Source organism: Triturus cristatus, chromosome 11 (assembly GCF_964204655.1).
Source record: "Triturus cristatus chromosome 11, aTriCri1.1, whole genome shotgun sequence".
NCBI classification, from domain to species: Eukaryota; Metazoa; Chordata; class Amphibia; order Caudata; family Salamandridae; genus Triturus; species Triturus cristatus.
The window spans coordinates 1169753560-1169778637 of NC_140594.1; the positions used below are offsets into that span (position 1 = coordinate 1169753560).

The window sequence follows — 25078 nt, forward strand, 5'->3', positions numbered from 1 at the left end:
GTGGTTAAGGAGACACCACACACTCAAAACCTTTGCAAATCTCACTCAGTGGTTAAGTAGACACCACACACTCAAAACCTTTGCAAATCTCACTCAGTGGTTAAGTAGACACCACACACTCAAAAACTTTGCAAATCTCAACCAGTGGTTAAGGAGACACCACACACTCAAAACCTGTGCACACGCATGCAGTGTGAGCATCGCTGATGGCATGATGAGTCCTTAAATACCCCCCAAAGGGTGTAGATCGTCACTGGCACATGCAGTACCCTTGGTCTGGCAGGATACACCACTCTCCACACATGTGCACTCGTCAGTAAAGCCATCACTGGCTGAATGCTGAAACTGGTAGTCTGCGACCTTCCAGAAACCCTACGGCCTCCAAAGTCGCAGTCAAACATAGTGAGCTCTGGTGCGTCACACGCGGTTGAGCAGGTTACACTGGTGCCAAACTATAAGAACTAACTCCCTAGGTAGAAGCAACTTGTCTCTCAGCATGGCCGCCACTACTCCAAGGATGCCTCTCAGCGCCCCCTCTTCTTGTATGGAAGGACCCGGTGCACCCCCACACGGCCAAGAGGGTCTCCACAGAGCGTCTCTACTTCAGGCAGGAATCAGGTTCTGTTCCAGGAGGTTCCACAAATAAACCACCAAGGGCATCGCCCTCTTGACGCAGAGCTTTGGCAGCAGATCACAGGATCCGCGGCGGATGCGCGCCAGGACACAGTGCAGTGCCAGCGGCTTCCTTCTGCAGGACGCTGCACATTGAGAACTTCTGCTGAAGTTGCATTTGCGCAAAGGTAAAAAAACAAAAACGTGCCAGGCAGTGGAAGCCACGTGATTCTTAAACTCGCCCCCACGCTTCTGTTGTAGTCGCTCTTATCTCGCCACAGTTCCTATTTTCAACATAAATGTGAACTTGCGTCCAAGTCCTCACGTAAAAGGTAACAGTGGATTTATAAAGCACAGTGGAGGAGATGAGCAGGGCCATAGAATAACCCTCTATCGCTGGTTCTGTTATGATTTCTGCAGGTTTCTTCTTGGGAGTGTCAGACGTCAGTAGATGAACAGTGGGGAGTGTCTGCTTCGATTCCTACAGAGCGCGTGTAGAGGCGTCAAAGTGCCACTAGGACAGATGTGAAACTGTAGTGCACAGGCACCAGGACATGCCTAGACATCTTGGCATTGAGCCGTGTGCTCTGCAGCACATGTCAGCTTTTATCCCAGCCCATCCAGTCTCTTGGAGAACCAAGCGCTATGAAGACAACGCAGGGGATGAGTGGCAATGAACCCTACTCACTGTTCACACTACTAATTTATAGCGGCCACAAGGACTATCCTACAAGTGGAAATCACACCTCCTCTGACAGACAGTTCCACAAAAGAAGGAACGATTCAAGCTGTGTTTGCTGTCCAGGTTTGTTCAAGGTCTGTGGCCGAGTGACGTCATAATATTGTAAAATGGCGGACAGCAGTCCTCCTGCCAGACTGAGCCCCTTTGCATCAAGCTTTTACTGTCTGCAACGATACTGCCAACAAACACTGGCAACATGCAAAGAACGCAAACGATCATTCTATGTATCACTCACCTGCACATGGAGAGTGTCTTGGAGTTAGGGACAGTGCGTTATCATGGCTGGGAATATAGGGTTCTCTCCGGGTTTGGGAGTAGGTGCTATCAGCCTTTTAAAACAAGGATCTCTCCTGGTTCAGAATTAGGCGATATCAGTCCTTTGAAAAAACCCTCTCTCCTGCTGGTATTAGGTGGTGTCACTCCTCCTGGTTTGGCATTAGGTGGTGTCACTCCTCCTGGTTTAGGAGTAGGTTTTGTCAATCCTCCTGGTTTGGTATTAGGTGGTGTCAATCCTGGTTTAGGATTAGGTGGTGTCACTCCTCCTGGTTTGGCATTCGGTGATATCACTCCTCCTGGTTTGGTATTAGGTTTTGTCACTCCTCCTGGTTTGGCATTCGGTGGTATCACTCCTCCTCGTTTGGGATTAGGTGGTGTCACTCATCCTGGTTTAGAATTAGGTGGTATCACTCCTCCTGGTTTGGCATTCGGTGGTATCACTCCTCCTCGTTTGGGATTAGGTGGTGTCACTCCTCCTGGTTTAGAAATAGGCAGCGTCAATGCTCCTGGTTTAGAATTAGGCGGTGCCAATCCTTTCGGTTTAGAATTAGGTGGTGTCAATCCTCCTGGTGTACAATTAGATGGTGTCAATCCTCCGGCTTTAGGATTAGCTGGTGTCCATCCTCCTAGTTTAGAATTAGGCGGTGTCAATCCTCCAGCTTTAGGATTAGGTGGTGTCAATCCTCCTAGTTTAGAATTAGGTGGTGTCAATCCTCCAGTTTTGGTATTAGGTGGTGTCAATCCTACTGGTTTAGAAATAGGTGGTGTCAGTCCTTTAAAACAGGTCTCTCTCCTGCTGTGGAATTAGATTTGTTCATCCTTTGAAATAGGACTCATTCCAGCAAAACATGCTTGCCAACTGGGAGCTGGCCCTCCACCAAAAAGCAGACGGCTGTGGTGGCAGCAGTACGCTGGAGGAGTGTGGTGCAGAGATGACTGCTGTAGTGTGTGCAGTATGCTGGAGGAGTGTGGTGCAGAGCCAGCAGCTGTGGTGAGAGCCGTACACTGGAGGAGTGTGGTGCAGAGCCGGCGGCTGTGGTGTGTGCAGTATGCTGGAGGAGTGTGGTGCAGAGCTGACTGCTGTGGTGTGAGCAGTATGCTGGAGGAGTGTGGTGCAGAGTCGACTGCTGTGGTGTTTGCAGTATGCTGGAGGAGTGTGGTGCAGAGCCGACTGCTGTGGTGTGTGCAGTATGCTGGAGGAGTGTGGTGCAGAGCCGACTGCTGTGGTGTGAGCAGTATGCTGGAGGAGTGTAGTGCAGAGCCGACTGCTGTGGTGTGTGCAGTACGCTGGAGGTGTGTGGTGCAGAGATGACGGCCGTGGTGGGAGAAAAACACCGGAGGAGTGTGGTGCAGAGCCGACTGCTGTGGTGTGTGCAGTATGCTGGAGGAGTGTGGTGCAGAGCCGACTGCTGTGGTGCGTGCAGTACCCCACGCCATCACCTCCACGGACTACATTCTACTCGGTGACCTGAACTTCCACCTCGACAATGGCAACGACCCCGACTCCGCTGCTCTCCTCGCCAACCTCGCCAACCTAGGGTTGAAGCAGCTCGTCAACACACCTACCCACAGACCGGGCCACACCCTCAACCCCATCTTCGCGGGAGGAACAAACATCTGCTTCCGCCACACCACTCAGCCCCTCTGGACTGACCACCACTGCACTTCACCTTCAACACCACCACCGCACCCAAACCCGCCCTACGTCCGCCACAAAGGAACTGGAGTAAGGTCACAGAGGAACTCCTAAACATGGCAGCCTGGATGAAGGACAGCTGCCTGAAACTAAACTCAGAAAACACCGAGGTCCTCATCCTCGGTCCCTGCACCTCCACCTGGGACAACACCTAGTGGCCCACTGCCCTTGGGAGCCCACCCACCTCTACAGACCACGCTCGGGACCTTGGCATCATCCTTGACGTCTCTCTCTCCATGAACCGCCAGATCAACGCTGTCGCCTCCACCAGTTTCAACTGCCTTCGACTCCTCAGTAAGGCCTTCAAGTGGATCCCCTCAGACTGCGGAAGGACCATCACCAACGCACTCATCTCCAGCAGACTAGACTACGGCAACGCCCTCTACACCGGAATCAATAAAACCCTCCTGCGTAGACTCCAGACCATCCAGAACGCCGCAGCCAAACTCGTCCTCGGGACACCGTGCCATGAGCACATGACTCAACACCTACGAGGCCTCCACTGGCTCCCCGTCGAGAAGACGGTCACCTTCAAACTCCTCATCGACGCCTATAAATCCCTACACAACATCGGACCCAAATACCTCAGCGAAAGAATATCCTTCCACCTACCCAAGAGGAACCTCCGCTCCGCCGACCTCGCCCTGGCAGAGGTCCCCCGCATCTGCAGACACAGAACTGGAGGGAGAGCTTTCTCCTACATCACAACCATGACCTGGAACGAGCTCCCTGTGATCATCAGACGCTCCCCGACCCTGCACACGTTCAGGAAGGACCTCAAGACCTGGCTCTTTGACTGATCCCGGAGCCGCCCCCCCCACACCCCTCCCAGTGTCTTGAGACCATCACGGGTGAGAAGCGCACTATATAAACCCCTGATTGATTGATTGAGTGTTTGATTGAGTGTAGAGCCGACTGCTGTGGTGTGTGCAGTACAATGGAGGAGTGTGGTGCAGAGCCGATGGATGTGGTGGGAGCAGTACGCTGGAGGAATGTGGTGCAGAGCCAATGGATGTGGTGGGAGCAGTATGCTAAAGGAGTGTAGTGAAGAGCCGACTGCTGTGGTGTGTGCAGTACGCTGGAGGAGTGTGGTGCAGAGCCGACTGCTGTGGTGTGTGAAGTATGCTGGAGGAGTGTGGTGCAGAGCCGACTGCTGTGGTGTGTGCAGTACGCTGGAGGAGTGTGGTGCAGAGCCGACTGCTGTGGTGTGTGCAGTATGCTGGAGGAGTGTGGTGCAGAGCCGACTGCTGTGGTGTGTGCAGTACGCTGGAGGAGTGTGGTGCAGAGCCGACTGCTGTGGTGTGTGCAGTACGCTGGAGGAGTGTGGTGCAGAGCCGATGGCTGTAGTGGGTGCAGTACGCTGGAATAGTGTGGTGCAGAGCCGACGGCTGTGGTGGGAGCAGTACACTGGAGGAATGTAGTGCAGTTCTGATGGCTGTGGTGTGAGCAGTGTGCTGGGGGAGTGTGGTGCAGAGCCGATGACTGTTATGGCAGCAGTACACGAGAGCAGTGTAGTGCAGAGCCGATGTCTGTGGAGTGAGCAGTGTGCAGTAGACTGGAGGAGTGTGGTGCAGAGCCGATGGCTGTGGAGGGAGCAGTACACTGGAGGAGTGTGGTGCAGAGCCAGCAGCTGCGGTGGGAGCAGCATGCTGGAGGAGTGTGGTGCAGAGCCAGCAGCTGTGGTGGGAGCAGTACACTGGAGGAGTGTGGTGCAGAGCCAGCAGCTGTGGTAGGAGCAGTCCACTGGAGGAGTGTGGTGCAGAGCCGACAGCTATGGTGGGAGCAGTACGCTGGAGGAGTGTGGTGCAGAGCCGATGGCTGTGGTGGGAGCAATACACTGGCAGAGTGTGGTGCAGAGCCGAATCCTGTGGTGTGAGCAGTATGCTGGAGGAGTGTGGTGCAGAGCCTCTGGCTGTGGTGGAAGCAGTACGCTGGAGGAGTGTGGTGCAGAGCCAGCAGCTGTGGTGGGAGCAGTACACTGGGGGAGTGTGGTGCCGACCCAATGACTGTGGTGGGAGCAGTATGCTGGGGGAGTGTGGTGCAGAGCCGACGGGCTGTGGTGGGAGCAGTACGCTGGAGGATTGTGGTGCAGAGCCAACAGCTGTGGTGGGAGCAGTACGCTGGATGATTGTGGTGCAGAGTAAGGGTGGGCGTAGTTCGCGAAGTAGCACTTCGCGAAGCTACGCAAAGTGAAGTTCGCACTACGCGAGCTACGCGCAGCACTTCGTGAACTGCGTAGTAACATGTTCGCACTGTGCAAGATGTTGTTTTCAATGATTGCACAGTGCGGACAAGCAACCGGCACTGTGCAATCATTGAAAATGGCATCTTGCACAGTGCGAGCTGTAGTTTTCTGCTGCTCGAGTAGATTTTTACTCGAGCGGCAGCTTTCTCAACGCGAACTGGTAGTTTCTCATCGCGAGCGGTCGCGAGCATACGCGACCCCTCGCAATGAGAAACCTGACCTCCTCGCGTTGGGAATCTCGCCGGGAGGTTTATTTTCCATGCTCGCGATCGCCAACTTGATGTTGCTTATCGCGAACAAGGAAAAAGTCTCGCCGGGATGTCATTTTGCTTGCTCGCGGTCGCCAACTTGACGTTGAGGACCGCGAGCAAGCAAAAAATTACCGCAGCACTACGCAACACTACGCTACGCGTGTTCGCACTGTGCTACGTGCAGTTCGCGTAGTGCGAAGTAGCGCGAACTTCGCAAACTACGCGAGCGGAGCGTAGTGCTACGCCCAGGCTTGGTGCAGAGCCAGCAGCTGTGGTGGGAGCAGTATGTCATTTGAGTGTAGTGTAGACTCGGCAGCTGTGGTGGGAGCAGTACACTGGAGGAGTGTGGTGCAGAGCCGCGGCGGTGGTATGAGAAGTATGCTGGAGGAGTGTGGTGCAGAGCAAACTGCTGCGGTATGTGCTATATGCTGGAGGAGTGTAGTGCAGAGCCAATGGCTGTGTGGGAGCAATACACTGGAGAAGTGTATTGCAGATCCAACGGCTTTGGTGTGAGCACTACATTGGAGGAGTGTGGTGCAGAGCCTGCAGCTGTGGTGGGAGCAGTCCACTGGAGGAGTGTAGTGCAGAGGTGACAGCTGTGGTGGGAGCAGTACACTGGAGGAGTGCGGTGCAGAGCCTACGGCTGTGGTGTGAGCAGTACGCTGGAGGAGTGTGGTGCAGAGCCTGCGGCTGTGGTGTGAGCAGTACGCTGGAGGAGTGTGGTGCAGAGCCGACTGCTGTGGTGTGAGCAGTATGCTGGAGGAGTGTAGTGCAGAGCCGACTGCTGTGGTGTGTGCAGTACGCTGGAGGAGTGTGGTGCAGAGCCGACTGCTGTGGTGTGTGCAGTATGCTGGAGGAGTGTGGTGCAGAGGTTACAGCTGTGGTGTGAGCAGTACACTGGAGGAGTGCGGTGCAGAGCCTACGGCTGTGGTGTGTGCAGTACGCTGGAGGAGTGTGGTGCAGAGCCTACAGCTGTGGTGTGAGCAGTACGCTGGAGGAGTGTGGTGCAGAGCCGACTGCTGTGGTGTGTGCAGTACGCTGGAGGAGTGTGGTGCAGAGGTTACGGCTGTGGTGTGTGCAGTACGCTGGAGGAGTGCGGTGCAGAGCCTACGGCTGTGGTGTGTGCAGTACGCTGGAGGAGTGCGGTGCAGAGCCTACGGCTATGGTGGGAGCAGTACGCTGGAGGAGTGTGTTGCAGAGCCGGCAGCTATGGTGTGAGCAGTACCCTGGAGTAGTGTGGTGCAAAGTCGATGGCTATGGTGTGAGCAGTGCGCTGGAGGAGTGTGGTGCAGAGCCGACAGCTGTGGTGAGACCAGTACACTGGAGGAGTGTAGTGCAGAGGTGACAGCTGTGGTGTGAGCAGTACACTGGAGGAGTGTGGTGCAGAGCCTACGGCTGTGGTGTGAGCAGTACACTGGAGGAGTGTGGTGCAGAGCCTACGGCTGTGGTGTGAGCAGTACGCTGGAGGAGTGTGGTGCAGAGCTGACAGCTATGGTGTGAGCAGTATGCTGGAGGAGTGCGGTGCAGAGCCTACGGCTGTGGTGTGAGCAGTACGCTGGAGGAGTGTGGTGCAGATCCGGCGGCTGTGGTGTGAGCAGTACCCTGGAGTAGTGTGGTGCAAAGTCGACGGCTATAGTGGGAGCAGTATGCTGGAGGAGTGCGGTGCAGAGCCTACGGCTGTGGTGTGAGCAGTACGCTGGAGGAGTGTGGTGCAGATCCGGCGGCTGTGGTGTGAGCAGTACCCTGGAGTAGTGTGGTGCAAAGTCGACGGCTATAGTGGGAACAGTATGCTGGAGGAGTGTAGTGCAAAGCAGATGGCTGTGGTGTGAGCAGTGTGCTGGAGGAGTGTGGTGCAGAGCCGCCGGCGGCTGTGGTGGGAGCAGTACACTGGAGGAGTGTGGTGCAGTTCTGATGGCTGTGGTGTGAGCTTTGCGCTGGGGGTGTTTAGTGCCGAGCCGACGGCTGTGGTGGCAGCTATACACTGACGTAGTGTAGTGCAGGGCCGATGGCTGTGGAGGGAGCAGTGCGCAAACGAGAGGGAGAATTATGTTTTGTGCACAATACTGTGCAGTTTCAAGAACAGAAAGAAAGAACTCAAGGGGGGGGGGTGATGGCAGAAAATTCAAGAGCTAAAACTAAAATAACTGAAAGAGCAGAACCAAAATATAAAGTGGAAATACTTCACTTTTGAAATATTTTCTGTTAAAAATGTGTTTTTTGTTTCTTCTTAACATAGTGTGCTGGTGTTTTGTAAAAAAAGAAAAAAGAAATAATAAAACAAACTTTTAATGCACTTTTACAACTTGATTTGCCTTCTGAAGTGTAAACTGTCAGGATGCTGTGGGCAGGATGAGGGTCAACGTCAGGTTTAATTGTGAATTAGATGGTCTCTGTTTGTGGGAGAGGGGAGCTCCCCCAGGTGGAGACTGCTCCGGGGTAAATACCTTAGCCACAGACAAGGTAGAGATAAAAGCGCTCACGCTTGGACATAACCCACTGAGCTGCATTGGTAGAACTGGAACCTGTAGATTCATAGCACTGCTGTGTGAATAAGGAATCACTGAGGGAAATGTGAACTCTGCGTGGACGGCGATGGGGGTTAAACCAAACGTAAAGAAACTGCTCTACGGGCCAGGTTACGTGTCTGACGTGCAGGACCGGGAACGCCCCGCTGCTGCATCGCCGAACCTGTGTGCACAACACCCGCCAGATTAAGACTTTTTCAGTCAGTGGCGGGCGGTTGTTTGACATTCCCACGGCAGTGCCTATAAAACGTCAAAGGCAGAACCTGCACGGCAGGGACCGGTGTAGTTCATGCTGTGCAGGTACTGGGGTGCATGCACTCAGGGGGGCCCAGAGGCAACAGGGGGCCCTTTGTTTCCTCTCTGCCACGGTTTTCATGGAGGAGGAACTCTCCATGAAAACCATGGGGGAGAGGAAACTCGTAATATGCTCGGCAGGACTCTGGCGATCTCGCCAAGAATATTGCATCCTCAGACCGCTGCGCCACTGCCAGGGATCTCTGGCGGTTGCAGTGGTGCAATGGTGTTCCGACAGCCCTAGTTGTAATAGGGCGGTCAGAAGACCGCCACTACAGCGCCCCGTGAGTCCCACCAGACTCGTAATCAGGCCCTAAGTCATGTATCCCTCTTCACATACACAGATTTACAAAACAAACTGTGCAGATAATCCCCAACAAAGTTCTTTCACCTACACAACAGCACAAATCTTTGTCACTATCAGGAAACTTCTGGGGGAAAAAACAGAGCTGTATCCTTTCTGATACAGGAAACTCCGCTACACAAAAAACAAAGTATCACAAGAGAATGATGGCTCGTGTGTCTCTCACAGGCCCAGAAAGTAGCCGTGCATCCTTTCAATGATGCCTGTACCCGGTACTTACTGAGCTGGACCACGAGCTACAGGCATCTGGACATCACAGCTGGGACACACGGAGCAGTGGACGACTCTACGTGCATGACAGACACTGACAAAGCCAACAGGTCAGGCTTACCTTTAGTGCAGAGGACAACTCAACACGCACAACAAGCATTGACAAACCCAACAGGTCAGGCTTTCCTTTACTGCAGTGGACAATTGTACATGCACAAGCACTGACAATGCCAACAGGTCAGGCTTTATTTACTGTGGTCGACAACTCTACATGCACAATAAGCATTGACAAATCTAACAGGTTAGGCTTTCCTTTTATGCACGCGTCCTCACCATGTGCAACTGAGTCCTTCTCTTTAAATGTAGACTAGAGATGCCTGTTGAAAATGTAGTGCACATCAAATGAATACATTTGAGGGGAGTACAGCTGAGCCGGTAACCAGGCGGCCACCATTTCTTGAGCTCTGTCTCCTCCACGTTCTGCGGGATGTCCCGAGCACAGACTGAGAGGTTTGGGCTGGGAGCTCACTCTTGAGACAGAAGAATTCCCAGATGGTGCTTGGACTCGGCGGACGTTGCCCGTCGGCAGTTATCACGGTTAGTGCAACAGCACCCCCCCACACCCTCCTCAGCGCCTTGAAACCCTCACGGGTATGTAGTGCGCTTTACAAATGTTTGATTGATTGACTTGGTTTCGTTGGACTCATTATCTCTGGAAGAGCGGCACTTCTCTTCTACATCATGGGTTTATAGAAAAAGTCCCCCAGTTGTGCAATAAAGTGAGACTGATGTGGAGGAGCAGCACCCCACCTTATGTGTGGGTGTAGGAGGGAAGTTCCCTATTCTGAGTTCACTCTCGGGGCAGAATGACCAGCTCTCACCAGAGGGGGATGTGTCACGTAGGTGGTTTCCACCATCCTTTGCTCCTCTGAAGCATGTCTTGTCTCATAAGGCTAGACCATGGAAAGCCCCTTCACCAGGATGTGTGCAGGAAACTCTGTGGTCTGTGGGTGCAACTGCAGAACCACAGACACACAGCCAGCTGCTCGCTGCTTGCAAACATGTGCCTGAGATACATTTCTACTCCCACTTATAGTGAACACCATAGATGAAGGTGCAAAATAGCAATTCTTGTAGCATTTGGGTTTGCATCTCCAAACATTGCTCAGCATCCTTGACAACCCAGTGGGGGGACCACCAGCCCCCCTTCTCGGGAGGAACATGATGACAACTGTCTCGAAACATGACTGTGAACCCACAGACTCAGCAGTTACACGGAGACTAGTGAGTTTACGTCACAGGCGGTGAGGTCCAGGCCTGAACCAGTGGGACATTCAACTGCGCCCCAGGGGCGAGTCTTGGAGTAAGGGGCATCACCTGCCAGGTATGTAATGACCCGGCCCACCTTGGACCCTTCCAGGTGCCTGGAGCGGCCCCTCGCGTCCTCCACATTGTAATTTGTAATTCGAATTTATAAAAGCGCATTAAACCAGACGGCGTCAAAGCACAGAACCGGATAAGAATCGCCGGGGTGGGGGCTTGAGGGGATATAAACAGATTAAGGCATGATTGGCCCGGCAGCTCACGAGGAAAACTAACAAGAAAATAACCACGTTTTCACCTGCCTTTGGCCAATCAAGTTCGAGTTTAAGCTCCTGATATGTTCAGGGAGGGAATTCCACAACCTGGCAGCTGCCACCCTGGAATCTCGCCCCCCACCAATCTAACTTTCCTGCACCTAGGTCATTAGAAGTGCCCATTCATACTGAGGCCTCGTCTGCACTTCCCATCACAGCTCAGATCTTCCTGTCCCCTACCGAGGGTTCAGCACATAAAACAGTCCTTATGGGGCACCGTCTTGTTTGTGACACCAGTGTCTTAAGAGAAGGGAGTTTGTTTTTTTAAACAAGGGGGGTTGGGCCTGTATTTACATCCAAGCTAGGCCACCAATAACTAGTATCAAAAAAGAGAATTGGACGTATTATTAACGTGAATTTCTTTAGGAAAACCCCTTCTTTTAGACAAATAAGCAGGGTTTGGTGTTTTTATTTCACATTTTTACTTTCACTGTTAGTTTTTGACATACAAAAAGGCATTGAATTCATGCTGTAACAAAAGGACAGACAGTGAAAGTAAAAAGGTGAAATAAAAACACCAAACCCTGCTTATTTGTCTTAAAGAAGGGTCTTTCCTAAAGAAATTCGAGTTGTTAATATGTCCAATTCCCTTTTTTGATACTAGTTAAGAGAAGGGAGTGTCACAATGCCTATGTTAGCTCACCATGTGGTGTACACCCGGCTGTACTGCACATAGAAGCGCTTGGTGACTGACTGCCATCTTAGTGAAACACACAGTGATCTTACCCTGGGATTTGCACTAAAGCAGCGCGTAATTTCATCCTGTGCTGAATAAATGGTAATCTCTTAAGAGAAACTAAACGGAGGGGCTGTCAGGCACTCTGCATTCAAAATGACTTACCCGGCAACCTCAGGAATTAGGGGGTGAGGGGAGCAGGGTACTCGCCATAGGAAAATAATGACCCAGTAAGGTGCTCTGCTTAGCACTTATTTTCATTGTTGCTTGGTACTCATTTTACCAACCTTGGAAGGATGAAAGGCTGAGTGGACATGCTGAGATTTGAACCTGTGACCATGAGGCAAGTGAGGATACCAGTAGGGAGCATTGATACTCATGTTATCAACCTCAGAAGAATGAAAGATTGAGTGGAGCTGCTGAGATTTGAACCTGTGACTATGAGGTCAAACAGAGATTTCTGAAACAGGTACATTATACGTTGAGACACCGAACCTCCATGAAATCAGCCGCCTGGTAGAAATGACCGAATTATAAGTTCGGCAACAAGAACTCCCCTTAGAAATGTGTATGTACTTGTACTTGTATGGACGTTTGTGGTGTCTGACTTTCTCTCTGGGAGAACGGGAGGCACTGAATGGCTTTAGCTCGGTTCTGGACTATGCTTCAGGAAGAGGGTTTGGCAGCAGGTTGTCTGACCTCCTTACTGAGCCTGGGAGCACCAGGGGTGTGGGGGAGGCTGTGGTTCTCTGGTGGAAATATTCATGCTAAGTACACTCTGCAACACAGGGCCTCGCAGATACTGCTGATCTGAGACAGGGTGGCCTGGAAGTAGCTGCTTTTCTGGCCCACCAGCCCTTCCATGGGCACTAAAGGCTGCAGCAGGAGCTATCTGACTCCATTGGTGCCTGTCAGGGCCCCTCACGTTCTCTGCAGACTCAGAGTAAAGAGACCAAATGGCGCCTCTCAAACTCCTTGGCTCTCCAGTAAAAAAGGGTGTCCAGTTTGTTGGTCTAAAAGGTCATTGACATTCCTTTCAAACCAATACCTGAAGGGGCTGGCCCATTACCCCTTGCTATGAATGTAGGCTGTGTGCTAACCCAACATCAACAGACCAAAGGCTAATCGACTAGTTCATTTCTTCTTATTATTATTAGTGAAAATGTTTATTTTTAGGTCTCGCGTAGACAGTGCCTGCACTGCCTCTTAGAGACATTTTGTTTACTGCTTCTGGGCTTGGAACCCTCCCGTTACTTACCATTGGTGGGCTTCAAAGCCACTCTCAATTGCTTGCTTCCTGCTGGTCAGCTCTGTGGTCACCACTTCCCTCTTCTTGCATGTGACCCTCCCTTAGAGCATGGCCCAAGTACTTGTGTCCTTACACTGCTCAGACTTTTGGGACTTATTATTTTTCTTTTTGTTGAGCCACTCTACAGAGTGCATCTTTCTTATCTGGCTCTGTTGTATAGTTGTTGTTTTAGGCTGTCCAGCTTGACTTCATCTCTCCTGAGAGCAGTCCATATTTACTGTATCCTCCTGAGTACTCACTATCTGTAAACAGGCCTTTAAATCTTGCTATTATCTTGTCTCATTTGCTGTGGATTCAAAGACAGAGGTCACATGTCAGGCTTTGTATTCCAAGGGCACTTGGTGTTTACTTTTCTTTCATTGACTTCAAAGTGGGAGAATTTATTTGACAATCCATCCCGCTGAGTACCCATGCGAGAGGACAGGCTGTAGGATGTTATCTTTTCTAGCACACAACAAAAATGAATTGTGCTGATATTTCAGAATAGATCAGAATAAGAACTTAAGAAATGTAACACTTTTTAAAACAATTCTTAAGTGTGGTGAAAACAAATATTTTAATAGATCAAAACAAATCAATATCCTTGGTGATGACATTTCCACACATTATCATTTGTGTCCAGTAAAACTGTATGTCTGTGCAAATGTAAGGCCATTTTCAATTGGAAATTTGTTGTCTGTAATGGAAGTGTGCATGCATACTCCACACTATGCCAGTCCACTTTATATTACAACACTCTACACCACTTCACTCCACAACACTCTGCTCCACTCTGTGCCATGCCACTCCACTATAAGACACTCTACGACATGGCTCACCTCTCTACTCTCTGCCACTCTACTCTACTTCCCTCCACTTCACACCACTCCACTCATTCTACCCCACTCCAACCTACCCCAACCCTATCTACCCCACTCCACTTCACTCTAATATACTCCACTCTACTTCTCTCCAATCTACCATTCCAATATATCATACTCTAATCCACCCAATCTACTCCACGACAATGTACCCCACTCCACTCCAATCTACCCCATTCTAATTCACTCCAGTCTACCCTGCTCCGCTCTATCCTACTGCAATCCACCTAATCTACCCCACTCCACTCTACCCTACTCCAATCCACCAAATCTACCCAACTCTACACCAGCCCAATCTACCACACTCCACTCTACCCCACTCCACTTCACTCCAATCTATCACACTCCAATCTACTCCATTCCACTCCAATCTAACCGACTCCACCCCAATCTTACCCACTCCACCCCAATCTACCCCACTTCAGTCTAGCCCAATCTACTCCACTTCAATCTACTTCACTCCAATCTATTCCACTCCAATCTACTTCAACATATCCTCTCGTACTCCACACTAATTTACCGCACTTTGAACTTCCCCACTGCATTCTATCCCATTCCAATCTACCCCAGTCTAACCAACTCCACTCTACCCCAATCTATCCCACTTTATTCTAATCTACCTAACTCTAGTCTACATAATCTCTCCCACTCCAAGTACCTCGGTCCACTCTTATCTACCCCACTCCACTCCACTCCAACCTACCCCACTCCATTCAAATCTACACTACTCTAAACCACCCAATCTATCATACTCCAAGCACCCCACTTCAATCTGCCCTACTCTACCCCACCCCACTCCACTCCAATATACCTCAATGCACCATACTCCACTTTTCATCAATCTATCCCATTCCAATCTACCCCAAAATACCTCCCTCCACTCTACCCCAATATACCCTGATCAATCACACTCTTATCTACTGCAATCCACCTAAATCTACTCCAATCTACTCCTATCGTCCAAAATCTATCCCACTCCAATCTACTTCACCTTATTTCACCCCAATCCACCCCACTCCACTCTACCCCACTCCACTGCAATCTACTCCTATCTTCTCCACTTAATCTCCCCCGCCCGTTCTTCACCACCGCATTCTGGCCTACTCCAGTCTACCTCACTCTACACCAATATACCCCACTACAATATACCCCACTCTACCCCACTCCACTCTAATCTAATCTACCCCACTCTATGCCATCGCAATCTACACCACTCCATGCTAGTCTAAACCAACCTACCCCCTCCAATCTACTCCAGTCTACCCAATTCCATGCTACTCTAATCTACCCATTTCTACACTACCCCAATCTACCCTACTCCAATCTACCCCACCCCACACCATGCCACTAACGGTTAGCCATACTGAAGAGCAGCCACACTAGTGTGCAACATGGCTAAAACATACTGCCAAAGCTAATAGCTTTTGCATAGGCAAGACTTATTGGGTTTGCCAGTGCTTGTTTAGTACAGGTTTCTAATGTTATATGCATTGTTTAGCTTGTCATTGGCAGCTGTGCTGTAATCTGCTGATAACTGCTTGTCTTGTTTACTCGGCACTGTAAACAATTGTAAACTCAATGATAAACATAGAAAGTGGACTGTCCTCCAGAGAACATGGCAGGATCTCCGACTGGAGGAGTCTGCATGAAAAGTCCTCTTTCTATTTCAATTCTCTTTCCCTTTTCTCTGTTTTTACTGATATTTCAGATTCAATCCCCCCTTCACTTGAAATTTTCTTACAACATTTGTTCAGCTAAACACAGAGCAAGAAATAGCCCAAACCTTGGTAACAGTATGTTTTGTGTTTGCAGAACTGGAAATGGCGAACAAAGTGGAACAGCTGGAGCAGGTTAGTGTCGAGTACAGCTGTGTCTGTGTCAGATGTTGGTGTGGAGGTTAACTTACTTTTATAGGCGACCAGTGCCTCATCTGTGCCCCTGGTTGAAGGTATTGTGTCCTGGCACTCATGTTTAAGGCCCAGGACTTTATTTGCATTACCAAACTTTGATCAAGATTCAGAGAAAGACAGAAAAGGGGAGAAAATAAGGATTAGAAATATATAAAATAGTAACAAGGGGACAAAAAAAGAAGGAAGAAAAAGATAGGAAAACAATGCCAAGACCATTAAGCGAGTGAAAACAACCTGCAAGGGTATGATAAAGATACAGGAAGTGTAGGGTGGTGGATGTAAGTGACATAAGGGGGACTCAAAAGTAGGCAGTCTCGTTATCTGGCAACCCAGCCAATCAGCAGAATAAACTTTGGGTCCTGGCACTTTTTTTGGTAGTAAAGATCTATTTTCATTTGTCGTAATATAAATGAAACGTTAATACATTCTTTCCTGAGACTGTATTGATCACTCTAAAATTGGTGCACACAAAAACATGTCAGGGTGGGTCCCAGTGCTGTGTGACATTGTTCGTTGAGGGCTGAGTCCTGTCAGATGTTCAGGATGGAAATAATTTGTATTAAGATTAAAATATCAGCATTTATTTTACCTGGATATCCGAAAACCTTGGCTTTTGTCCGGCCCTTTTCGACCCACTTTGGACACCCCTTACAAGAAACAATAAGTATCTCTTCAGAGATAGAAGGGTGGCAAGTGCATGTCATGGGTGGGTGCATAAATGAGAGAAAAGGCAGAGCCGGAGACGAAGTACCTTCGCTCCTGCAAGGGGTAGAGGTTGGCCAGGGGAGAGGGGTGAATGGTCTCTTGTCTTCCAAACATCTCTAAAGCTCTTCCTCTGCATCCTGTTTAGAGCTCTTATGTGTCAATCATGATGGCCCTCAGTGACTGTCCTTAGCTTTTTGGTACTCGAGGGTGGGACCTTCTTTCCTATTTTGGATGTGACATGGTGGTTGAGAATGATTTTGGAGTGTTTGTTAACAAAGTCAAGAGCTGGTCCCCACCAGATGTGGAGTGACCCCAAGGGGAGTCTAGGGACTGCTCCTGGAGGCCAATGACCCCATGGTTGTATTGGCCTATTGTTAATGGCTGCCAGCCCTGTGAGCAGACTCCAGGTGAAGAGGCAATGCAGGCGCCATATTGGTAAAGTTAACAATGGGTTATCAGAAATATTCTGGAAACCGGAGGACGTCTGTGGAGTCAAGAGGATCAAGGTGCTGTTTGTGCTATATTCGTCTGACCAGCGCGTCCTCATGCCCTTACATGCACAGGTGCATATTAACATTGGAGTTGTATGAAGCGACAGGGTGGACCGGGTCGGACTGGCCTATAGGGCAATCAGGTAGTGTCCAATGGGCGGGTCTGGCAGGTCAGTGTGTAGCTGTTTTTTTTAGCAGTTCGAGGGCCTGTTTTATGGCCAGATGAGCGGGATTTGACTATTTATTTCCCTGATTTTACCACAAACATTGCCTACAGCAAACACAACTGGATGCTGCCTCCCATAATACCCATACAGCGTGTCCATACAAGTTCAAAACTAGCCTGATTTGCAAACATGGGCACTTATTTAGCTATCTGGCTCAATAATTGGGGCCCCTTTTGTTCTGGTGCCGGGCCAATTTTCAGTCCCATTGCGATCCTGGGGTCGACTTGTCTGTGTTCGCCTTGGCTTTTCTTCACACAATAGTCTGTGCTGATCTTACTGGAGATTCTGTTAAACTCAGTTCTTTCTGTGCTTTGATGCCTGTATCCTTGGCTGTAGATTCACTGCCCTCTGTGTTTACTTTTAACAGCTGGAACGGCTGAAGGAACACCTTCTTCAAGGGAAATCTCCTGAGACGCCCTACGGTATCCAGGACTTGTCGCCGTCACATCCTAAAAAACGAGGTGAGTGCTCTTGGTGAAAACTTCTAGGCTCTAGACCAAGGCTCAAAGGGATCACCATGTACCACTGCTTATGCACAATCTTTCTTTGGTGGTGAGATGTTGAGTCCGGCAGGTCACTAGTAACATGTGATAGAGCGTGTATGTCCACCTAGGGTTACAGATCTTACCCACTCGCTCTCGTATCACTGTTCATCCGAAGCTTACGACTGTGTCCAAATTAGTGACTACAGAATGTTGATGCTGAAGATGTCCCTCATCCTCCCTCTGGTGTAGGAGTGATAGATGTTGGTGCTTCTTCTGAGTGTGAGAGGTTTGCAGATGGTTCAAAGACCCACAAAAGAGTGGACCTGCCTGTTGAGGCATCCAGAGATCCATCAACAAGCCAAGGTTTGGAAGCACCCAGAAGGCTGTTCCTCCAGTCAGTTCACAGGGCAATCACTGCTGGTAGATGACTGACTCTAGCCCAGCTCTATCAACCTTTCAAGCAGCCTGTAGATACATCATTACAGCTCACTGTCAGGGACTCTTATCTGCACAGATCACTGCACACATCCTTCTCTCCTCATCCGTGCACTCTCTGCTCTGTCTGCCCCTCTTCTCACTTGGTATGTCAGGGCTTGCACACTCATCTCTTGCTTCCTAACTCCCTAAGGCTAGCTTCTCTATCTTAAGGGACATTATCTTAACCAGTCTGCCCTCTTCTCTGCCCTTTGTCTGGGAGGTTGCTGGGGTTTGCTCTGGGCAGGCGATGCAGTCATTGCAGAGTAACTTCTTTCCTCCAAATGTGCAGGGGTTTTGCTAGCGGAGATGCTGTGAGTCCAGGCTTTTCTTTCCTCCCTCTCTCCCTATACCCACCTTCATGGTAAACAACTCTGTGATCTGCTTCTGTGTCAATGTTTTGCAGAGGAACCCTCCAGGGCAGACCCACCCCTCCACCATTTTGTTGCACTCCCCCCACCCCCCCCCTCTTCAACCTACTCCAGAAAACGAATTGGGAGGGGTTCAACGGGGGTAGCAGTAAGTTCCAAAAGTGTTAAAAAAGAGGTCAGGGTGGGTTAGAATTTGCCCTGAATTGGACTGATTTAGAAAGTGCTGCAGCATCGTCTAAAATAAACTGAAATGGACTAAACAAGGTAGAGAATGCTGGAAGGAGGCGAGACAAGCGCCACGTAAGTTAAGTCGACGTCCATTGGACAGGGGTTACCGTGGTTCGTTGTTTCCTTCACTACTGCATGGTCAATCTAGTGGCACGAGGCGCGGTTTCAGTGCAGTGGGAGCAGGTGAATGTAAGCGATATAAGAAGGAATACCCTTCACTTCTTGGTCACTAGCACGTGTGTGCAAGTGGGTTTGTGATTCACCACCCCATTTCACAGTGTTTCATGTAAGGTGTAAAAGATGTAAGCTGTTACAGGTGTAAAATACGTGGCTCACTATGACATCATATTTGGTTGACAGCTGTGGGGGCGTAAAATCACCATGACGTGACTTCACTAGAGGGTGGAAAAGTTGCAGGAGCAACATTTTTTGTGCTTTGGAGTTTCTTGGATTTTGATCTGTGCACAAGAATGGTGATCAGAAACATTACAAAGGCAGCTGTTGGTGAATCTGGCCACCTTGTTGTAAGGTACACTTTAAGTTAGCAAGAAAATGAACCATTTCATTCTGCAAGGCAACACAACCCTCCAGAGCTCATCTTGGAGAGCTCCCTACAGCTCCTGGTAAAGTGGTTTAAATACAAAAACATGTTGATCGTGTGGCTAAAGTCTAGGAAAGTACTACTTGATGCCCCATCACCAAAATGGGACACAACTCAGACACTGTAACCACCCATACACTGGCCTGGCCTTGATGGGCAAGTAACGGCTAATCCTTAAAAACACATGAAAGCCAGTGGCTGAAGAGGGTGGACTCAGTTTCGAATTGCATATTTTAGAGTACTTGAATAACTGAGGTCTCCTAGACAACCCCGGAAGCCAGACTTAAAAACATTCTAAGAAGAGGACTTGCTTCGCACCACCAGTAACTTTTGCTTCTTCTCTTGTTTGCAGCCTGCTTCTGGAAGTACTGCGTCTGAAGACCCCTCAAACTGCACAGACCAACCTCCACCCAAGAAGACCGTGCTTTCGTGTGTGCGATGATTGTATCTATAGCTAACATCGACATAAAGGCGGATAGCTGCAACGTTATTTTTGTAAATCATCTATGATGTCTTTTGATTATCTTTGCTACTGTGCGAGTGACTGAAGATGAAGGTACCACCACAGGTCACCTTCAGCGGTGGTCTTATCTCTGGTCCAAAGTGTGCTTTGAAGACCATTGTGTCACAAGGAGGGCCACCTTGTGGGACATGTTGTGCCTTTACAGGGACTCACCCTCACTAGACCTGACAAAGGGTGTGTTCATACTTATCTTTAGTCAGTGGCGGCTGCTAGCTATGCCGAGAGGTAGGGTGGGAAAATGGGTGGTGGGTGTATACATGGGTTATGTAATGCATGTCGGTGATTTAGGTCACACATGCACACATTCAATACATAAAAATAGGAAATAAGCTCATTTACCTTTCTGCAGGTCCTCGCTCCGCCCTGTGATCTTTTCTCCCCTAGCGTGGGCCCAGCCAACTCCCCTAACCAATCCTGGTGCTGCTGTCATGCTGCCAGCATGAGAGATGCGACAGGACTGGATGGAACAGGCTCTCTCAGATCTCCCAAGGGCACTAGAGGCCTATGATTGCTCTCAACCCAACTGTCCAAGACAGCTGGCTTGAGAGGTTTAAAGTGTGCATGTCTGGCTGGTCGTCGCAAGACAGCTGGCCAAAGAGACATGCGCACCTTAACCTTTAAGCACCCTGCCCATCACTCCTCTCTGCTGCTGCCACTCAGCAGCGGCCCACCTCATTCTGACACTGGGCTCTGGATGTGGGTTAGCTGAGTTCATGATAAATAAATGGTAATAATGTGTTCGAGGCATATGAGCTGCAGATTACACACTTTTGCATAGATCGCCATCTGGTGTTGGGCCCGGATGTTTGCAGTTTGTTTTTCCTCTTGGAAAGTCCTTGGAAGTCACGAGGTCGGTGACTCCTCCTTTGGATCGTATTGCGCATGGGCTTCGGCTCCATCCTTAGATTGTTTTTCGGGTCGGGTTCGGAAGTGATCTTTGCGCTCCGGATCCGAACAGCTTCCAGTTCGACGATCGACGCGCAATCCTCACCCTAATCGCTGTATTGTTTCGATCACGATCTCTTCAATCAACGCGCTTTCTCATCGACACAAACCTTCAGTTCCAGTCGTCGACGGCGGCCTTCGGGCCTACCCAGGCTCCGGTCCCGGCTCATGGAAAGAACTCCATTCAAAAAGTGCCCTCAATGTGGGTCCAAATTTCCCCATACCGATCTTCATGAGGTATGCAACCTTTGCCTCTCACCGGAACACGAGGCTGGAGACTGTCCGGCCTGTAAGTCTTTCCGATCCAAAAAGACTATTCAGGACCGAAGAGCCAGAAGGAACATGGCACACTCCTCGACGTCCATTCCAGTCGACATCTTCGGAGACGACATCGACGATCCGGAACATCATCGTACCGAAGAGGACCTCGTCAGCGCTTCCGAGGCCGACGAGTCAGATGTGGAGGACATCACCCCGGCGCAGAGGGTCGTGAGTACCAATCTACCCCCTCCCACACCCGCGCCGAAACCCAAAAAGGCTTCGGTCACGCCTTCGCCTCCGGGCCTAGGCAAGACCAGAGACACTGCTTCACACACCCCACCTTCGGGCCCGGTGAAGAAGCCAAGTAAGCCTTCCGGCAGCTCAGGCTCGAGCCAGCCTGCCAGCGGTGCCGAGAAACACACTTCGGCACCGAAAAAGAAGATGGACTCCACCTCGACACCGAGCTCCGCACTGAAGCCCTCGGTGTCGAAACCCAGCTCTTCGGCACCGACGCCACTTTCGGTGCCGACCAAACCACACAAGGCCACCAGCCCCGACACTTCCAAGCCGAAGCACATCTCGGCGCCGACCAAGAGACCGGAGGGTCCCAAGCCGGGTTCTAAACAAACCGGCACGGAAAAACCTAAAAAATCGTCGGCCCGACGCCTTCGACGCCGACGGACCAAATTACCTCACCAGAGTTATTTACACCGGATCCCTTGCAAAAGACTCTTACCAAGGATCCAAAAACTGGACATTTGACGCTCTCTACTAAAAAGAGACATTTGGAGAAGCCGGCTCCGCCTCCACCTCCAAAGAGGAAGGACTCTGCTAACTCTCCATTCAGAATACCATCCCCTCCTCCACCTCCTCCTCCTTCCCCACCTCCACCCCCTCCACCCTCTCCACCCCCTCGTTCTCCTACTCCATCTCCAGACGATGATGATCATGGGAACCCATATTATGATACAGGGGATGTGCCACAAGACCCCACCCCTACAGGATCTCCAGACCCATGGGACGATTACCATATACCAGATATTCCCAACGTCCCACAAGACGATATTAACCCTCTAGACCATCTCCACCTGAAGATTCACTAGGGTTTAACCATCATCTGCAAAGAGCAGCACATTATCATGGGGTGGACATGCATAATGACCCTGTGGAGGAAGATTTCCTCCTAGACACATTCGATACTACACAGATCCACCTCCATACTGCCCATGCTCAAAGGGGTGGTAAAGCATGCGGCAGAAGTTTTTAAAGACCCAGTGAGAGCCAGGGTCCTTAACCCACGTATCGAGAAGAAGTACAAACCTGTAAATGTAAATGTAAATTGATACTTGTATAGCGCACTACTCACCCGCAAGGGTCTCAAGGCGCTTGTACGAATACCGCTGTGGAACCCATCCTGGCTTTCCCTGTGAGGCGTCCACTCCTGGGCACCCCCAAGGTGGAGGCAAGGCATCCTTAGCGTTGTGGGGGCCGTTGTGGAGATTAAGCAAGCTATTGCCCAGAGTTGCAGAGTGGGACTCCATGATTGGAATGGCACCGAGGCGAGAATTATCAGGTCCATGGAATTTTTGAGCCCAAGACCCGCTGAGGCGGGGAATTGAACCCTGGTCCCGGGCTAGACCTCTGCATCAGGGTCTGCCGCTCTAATCATTGAGCCACACTTCTCCACACCTGCTCCCTCAGATCCCTCTTACATCAGAGGACCAGCACCACTAAATTCCTTAGTGGTCTCTACGGCACGTAAAAGGGCAAACTCACAAGCGTCAGGTGATGCACCACCACCTGACACGGAATCAAAATTGCTAGATGCTTCAGGCAAACGCACAGCATCCCAGGCCACCAACATATGGCGTATAGCAAACACTCAGGCACTGCTGGCCAGATATGACAGGGCTCATTATGACGAATTAGAGAGCATAATGCAACATCTTCCTGAAAAATATAAAAGTAAAGCCAACAAGTTGATTCAAGAGGGTAAAACAATCACAAACACCTCTATACGTTGTGCCCTAGACACAGCAGACACAGCCTCCAGGGCCATTAACACCAGCGTCCTTCTCCGTCGTCATGCTTGGTTAAGAGTATCTGGGTTTAAACCAGAAGTACAAGCCTCTATCCTTAACCATCCCTTTGACCAGGAACACCTATTCGGGCCAAAGGTGGATGAGGCCTTAGAAAAGATGATAAAGGACACGGATACCGCAAAATCCATGGGGGCCTTACAGTCTCACCCGTCCAGACGCTCCTTTCGCCACTCATCCTTTCGGAGTGCATCCAGAGGCTACTCCTCAGACACAGCGTCCACATCGTACAAGTCCCCTACTCAGACCACCTTTACAAAAGGTTACCAAAGAGGCGGCTACAGGGGTAACAACAACAAGGGCAGAGACAAAACAAACAAAGCCCGTTCTGCCACACCTACTACCCAATGACTTCCCCCCGCTCCCTCCAGACCATTCCACTCCAGTCGGGGGCTGACTCACAAATTTCTTTCATGTCTGGGAGACCATCACCTCAGACAAATGGGTGACCCAAATAATTCAGTCAGGATACTGCCTAGAATTAACATCTACCCCCCAAACATTCCACCCAGGCAACGCCAAATGTCACAAGAACATTCCACATTGCTAAAGCAGGAGGTAATCTCCCTCCTACAAAAACAGGCAATAGAACACGTTCCTGTCAATCAACAAAATTTGGGGGTTTACTCCCTATATTTTCTAATACCAAAAAGGGATGAGACTCTACGACCTATTCTAGATCTCCGGCCCCTAAACACATACATACAGTCAGACCATTTTCACATGGTAACGCTTCAGAGGGAAATTCCGCTCCTCTCCCAGAACGGCTTTCTCACCACACTGGACTTGAAAGACGCGTACTTCCACATTCCAGTGCACTACGCTCACAGAAAGTACCTCAGATTTGTAGTGGACGGACAACACTACCAATTCAAAGTGCTCCTGTTCGGAGTCACAACAGCACCACGGGTATTCACCAAGTGCCTAGCAGTGGTGGCGGCACACCTCAGGAGACAGCACATTCACGTCTTCCCATACTTGGACGATTGGCTGATAAAAGCCACTTCATACAACCAATGTGTACACCACACCGCCACCACAATCCAACTACTTCACCAACTAGGCTTCACGGTGAACCACCAAAAGTCCCAGCTAACACCATCCCACTTAAAACAATACCTCGGTGCCACCATAGACACCTCAAAAGCAATAGCCTACCCCAATCCGGCCAGGATTGCAAGCATTCAGGCTTTACGACAAAAATTCATACCTCAACACTCCCTTCCAGCACGAGTGTTTATGCAACTGATAGGGATGATGGCCTCTTGCATTTTCATAGTGCCTCACGCAAGACTCCAGATGCGTCCACTCCAAGAGTGCTTAGCGCGCCAATGGAACCAGGCCCAGGGGCAACTGACAGATCTGGTGTTGGTAGACGGTTGGTACCATACAAGAACCTTTTCTTCAAATGCACGAGAACAAGGTTGTTCTCCGTACCAACCCAAAATTCCTACCTAAAGTCATTTCCCCTTTTCACCTAAACCAATCTGTAGAATAACCAGTATTTTTCTCGCAACCTTGGACCGTTGCAGAAAGGGCTCTGCACACGCTAGATGTCAAACGAGCCTTACTTTACTATATCCAAAGAACACAACCTTTCAGAAAGACCAAACAACTGTTTGTCTCTTTCTCGCCACCACACAAGGCCAACCCCATCTCAAAATCAGGGATAGCTAGGAGGATTGTAAAATGCATCCAGATTTGCTACCACAAAGAAAAACGAACGCTTTCCGTTCCCCCTAAAGCCCATTCTACACGGAAGATAGGGGCTTCCATGGCTTTTCTAGGGAACATCCCATTAGATGATATCTGCAAAGCAGCTACATGGTCAACACCGCACACTTTCACTAAACACTATTGTGTAGATGTGCAAACCAAGCAACAAGCTAGTGTGGGCCAGGCTGTACTAAAAACACTATTTCAAACCACTGCAACAGATACCGGTGGTCGCCGCTAAGGTTGGGAACTGCTATATAGTCTATGCAAAAGTGTGTAATCTGCAGCTCATATGCCTCGAACAGAATATGCTACTTACCAGTATGCATCTGTTCTTGGCATGTA

The 25078-nt window shown here is 50.1% G+C and overlaps 1 protein-coding gene across 2 annotated transcripts in view; it reads left to right on the forward strand.

Annotated features, from left to right (window-relative positions):
• Positions 1-20249, forward strand: part of UTS2B (urotensin 2B) — a 42587-nt gene extending 22338 nt beyond the window's left edge. For both annotated transcript variants that reach the window (XM_085634113.1, XM_085634114.1), the window contains 3 exons: positions 15510-15547; positions 17398-17491; positions 19542-20249. In XM_085634113.1, the coding sequence (XP_085490239.1) occupies positions 15510-15547; positions 17398-17491; positions 19542-19567 (158 nt within the window). In that variant the 3' untranslated portion in view covers positions 19568-20249. The remainder of the gene's footprint in view (positions 1-15509; positions 15548-17397; positions 17492-19541) is intronic.
• The last annotated feature ends 4829 nt before the right edge of the window (positions 20250-25078 follow it).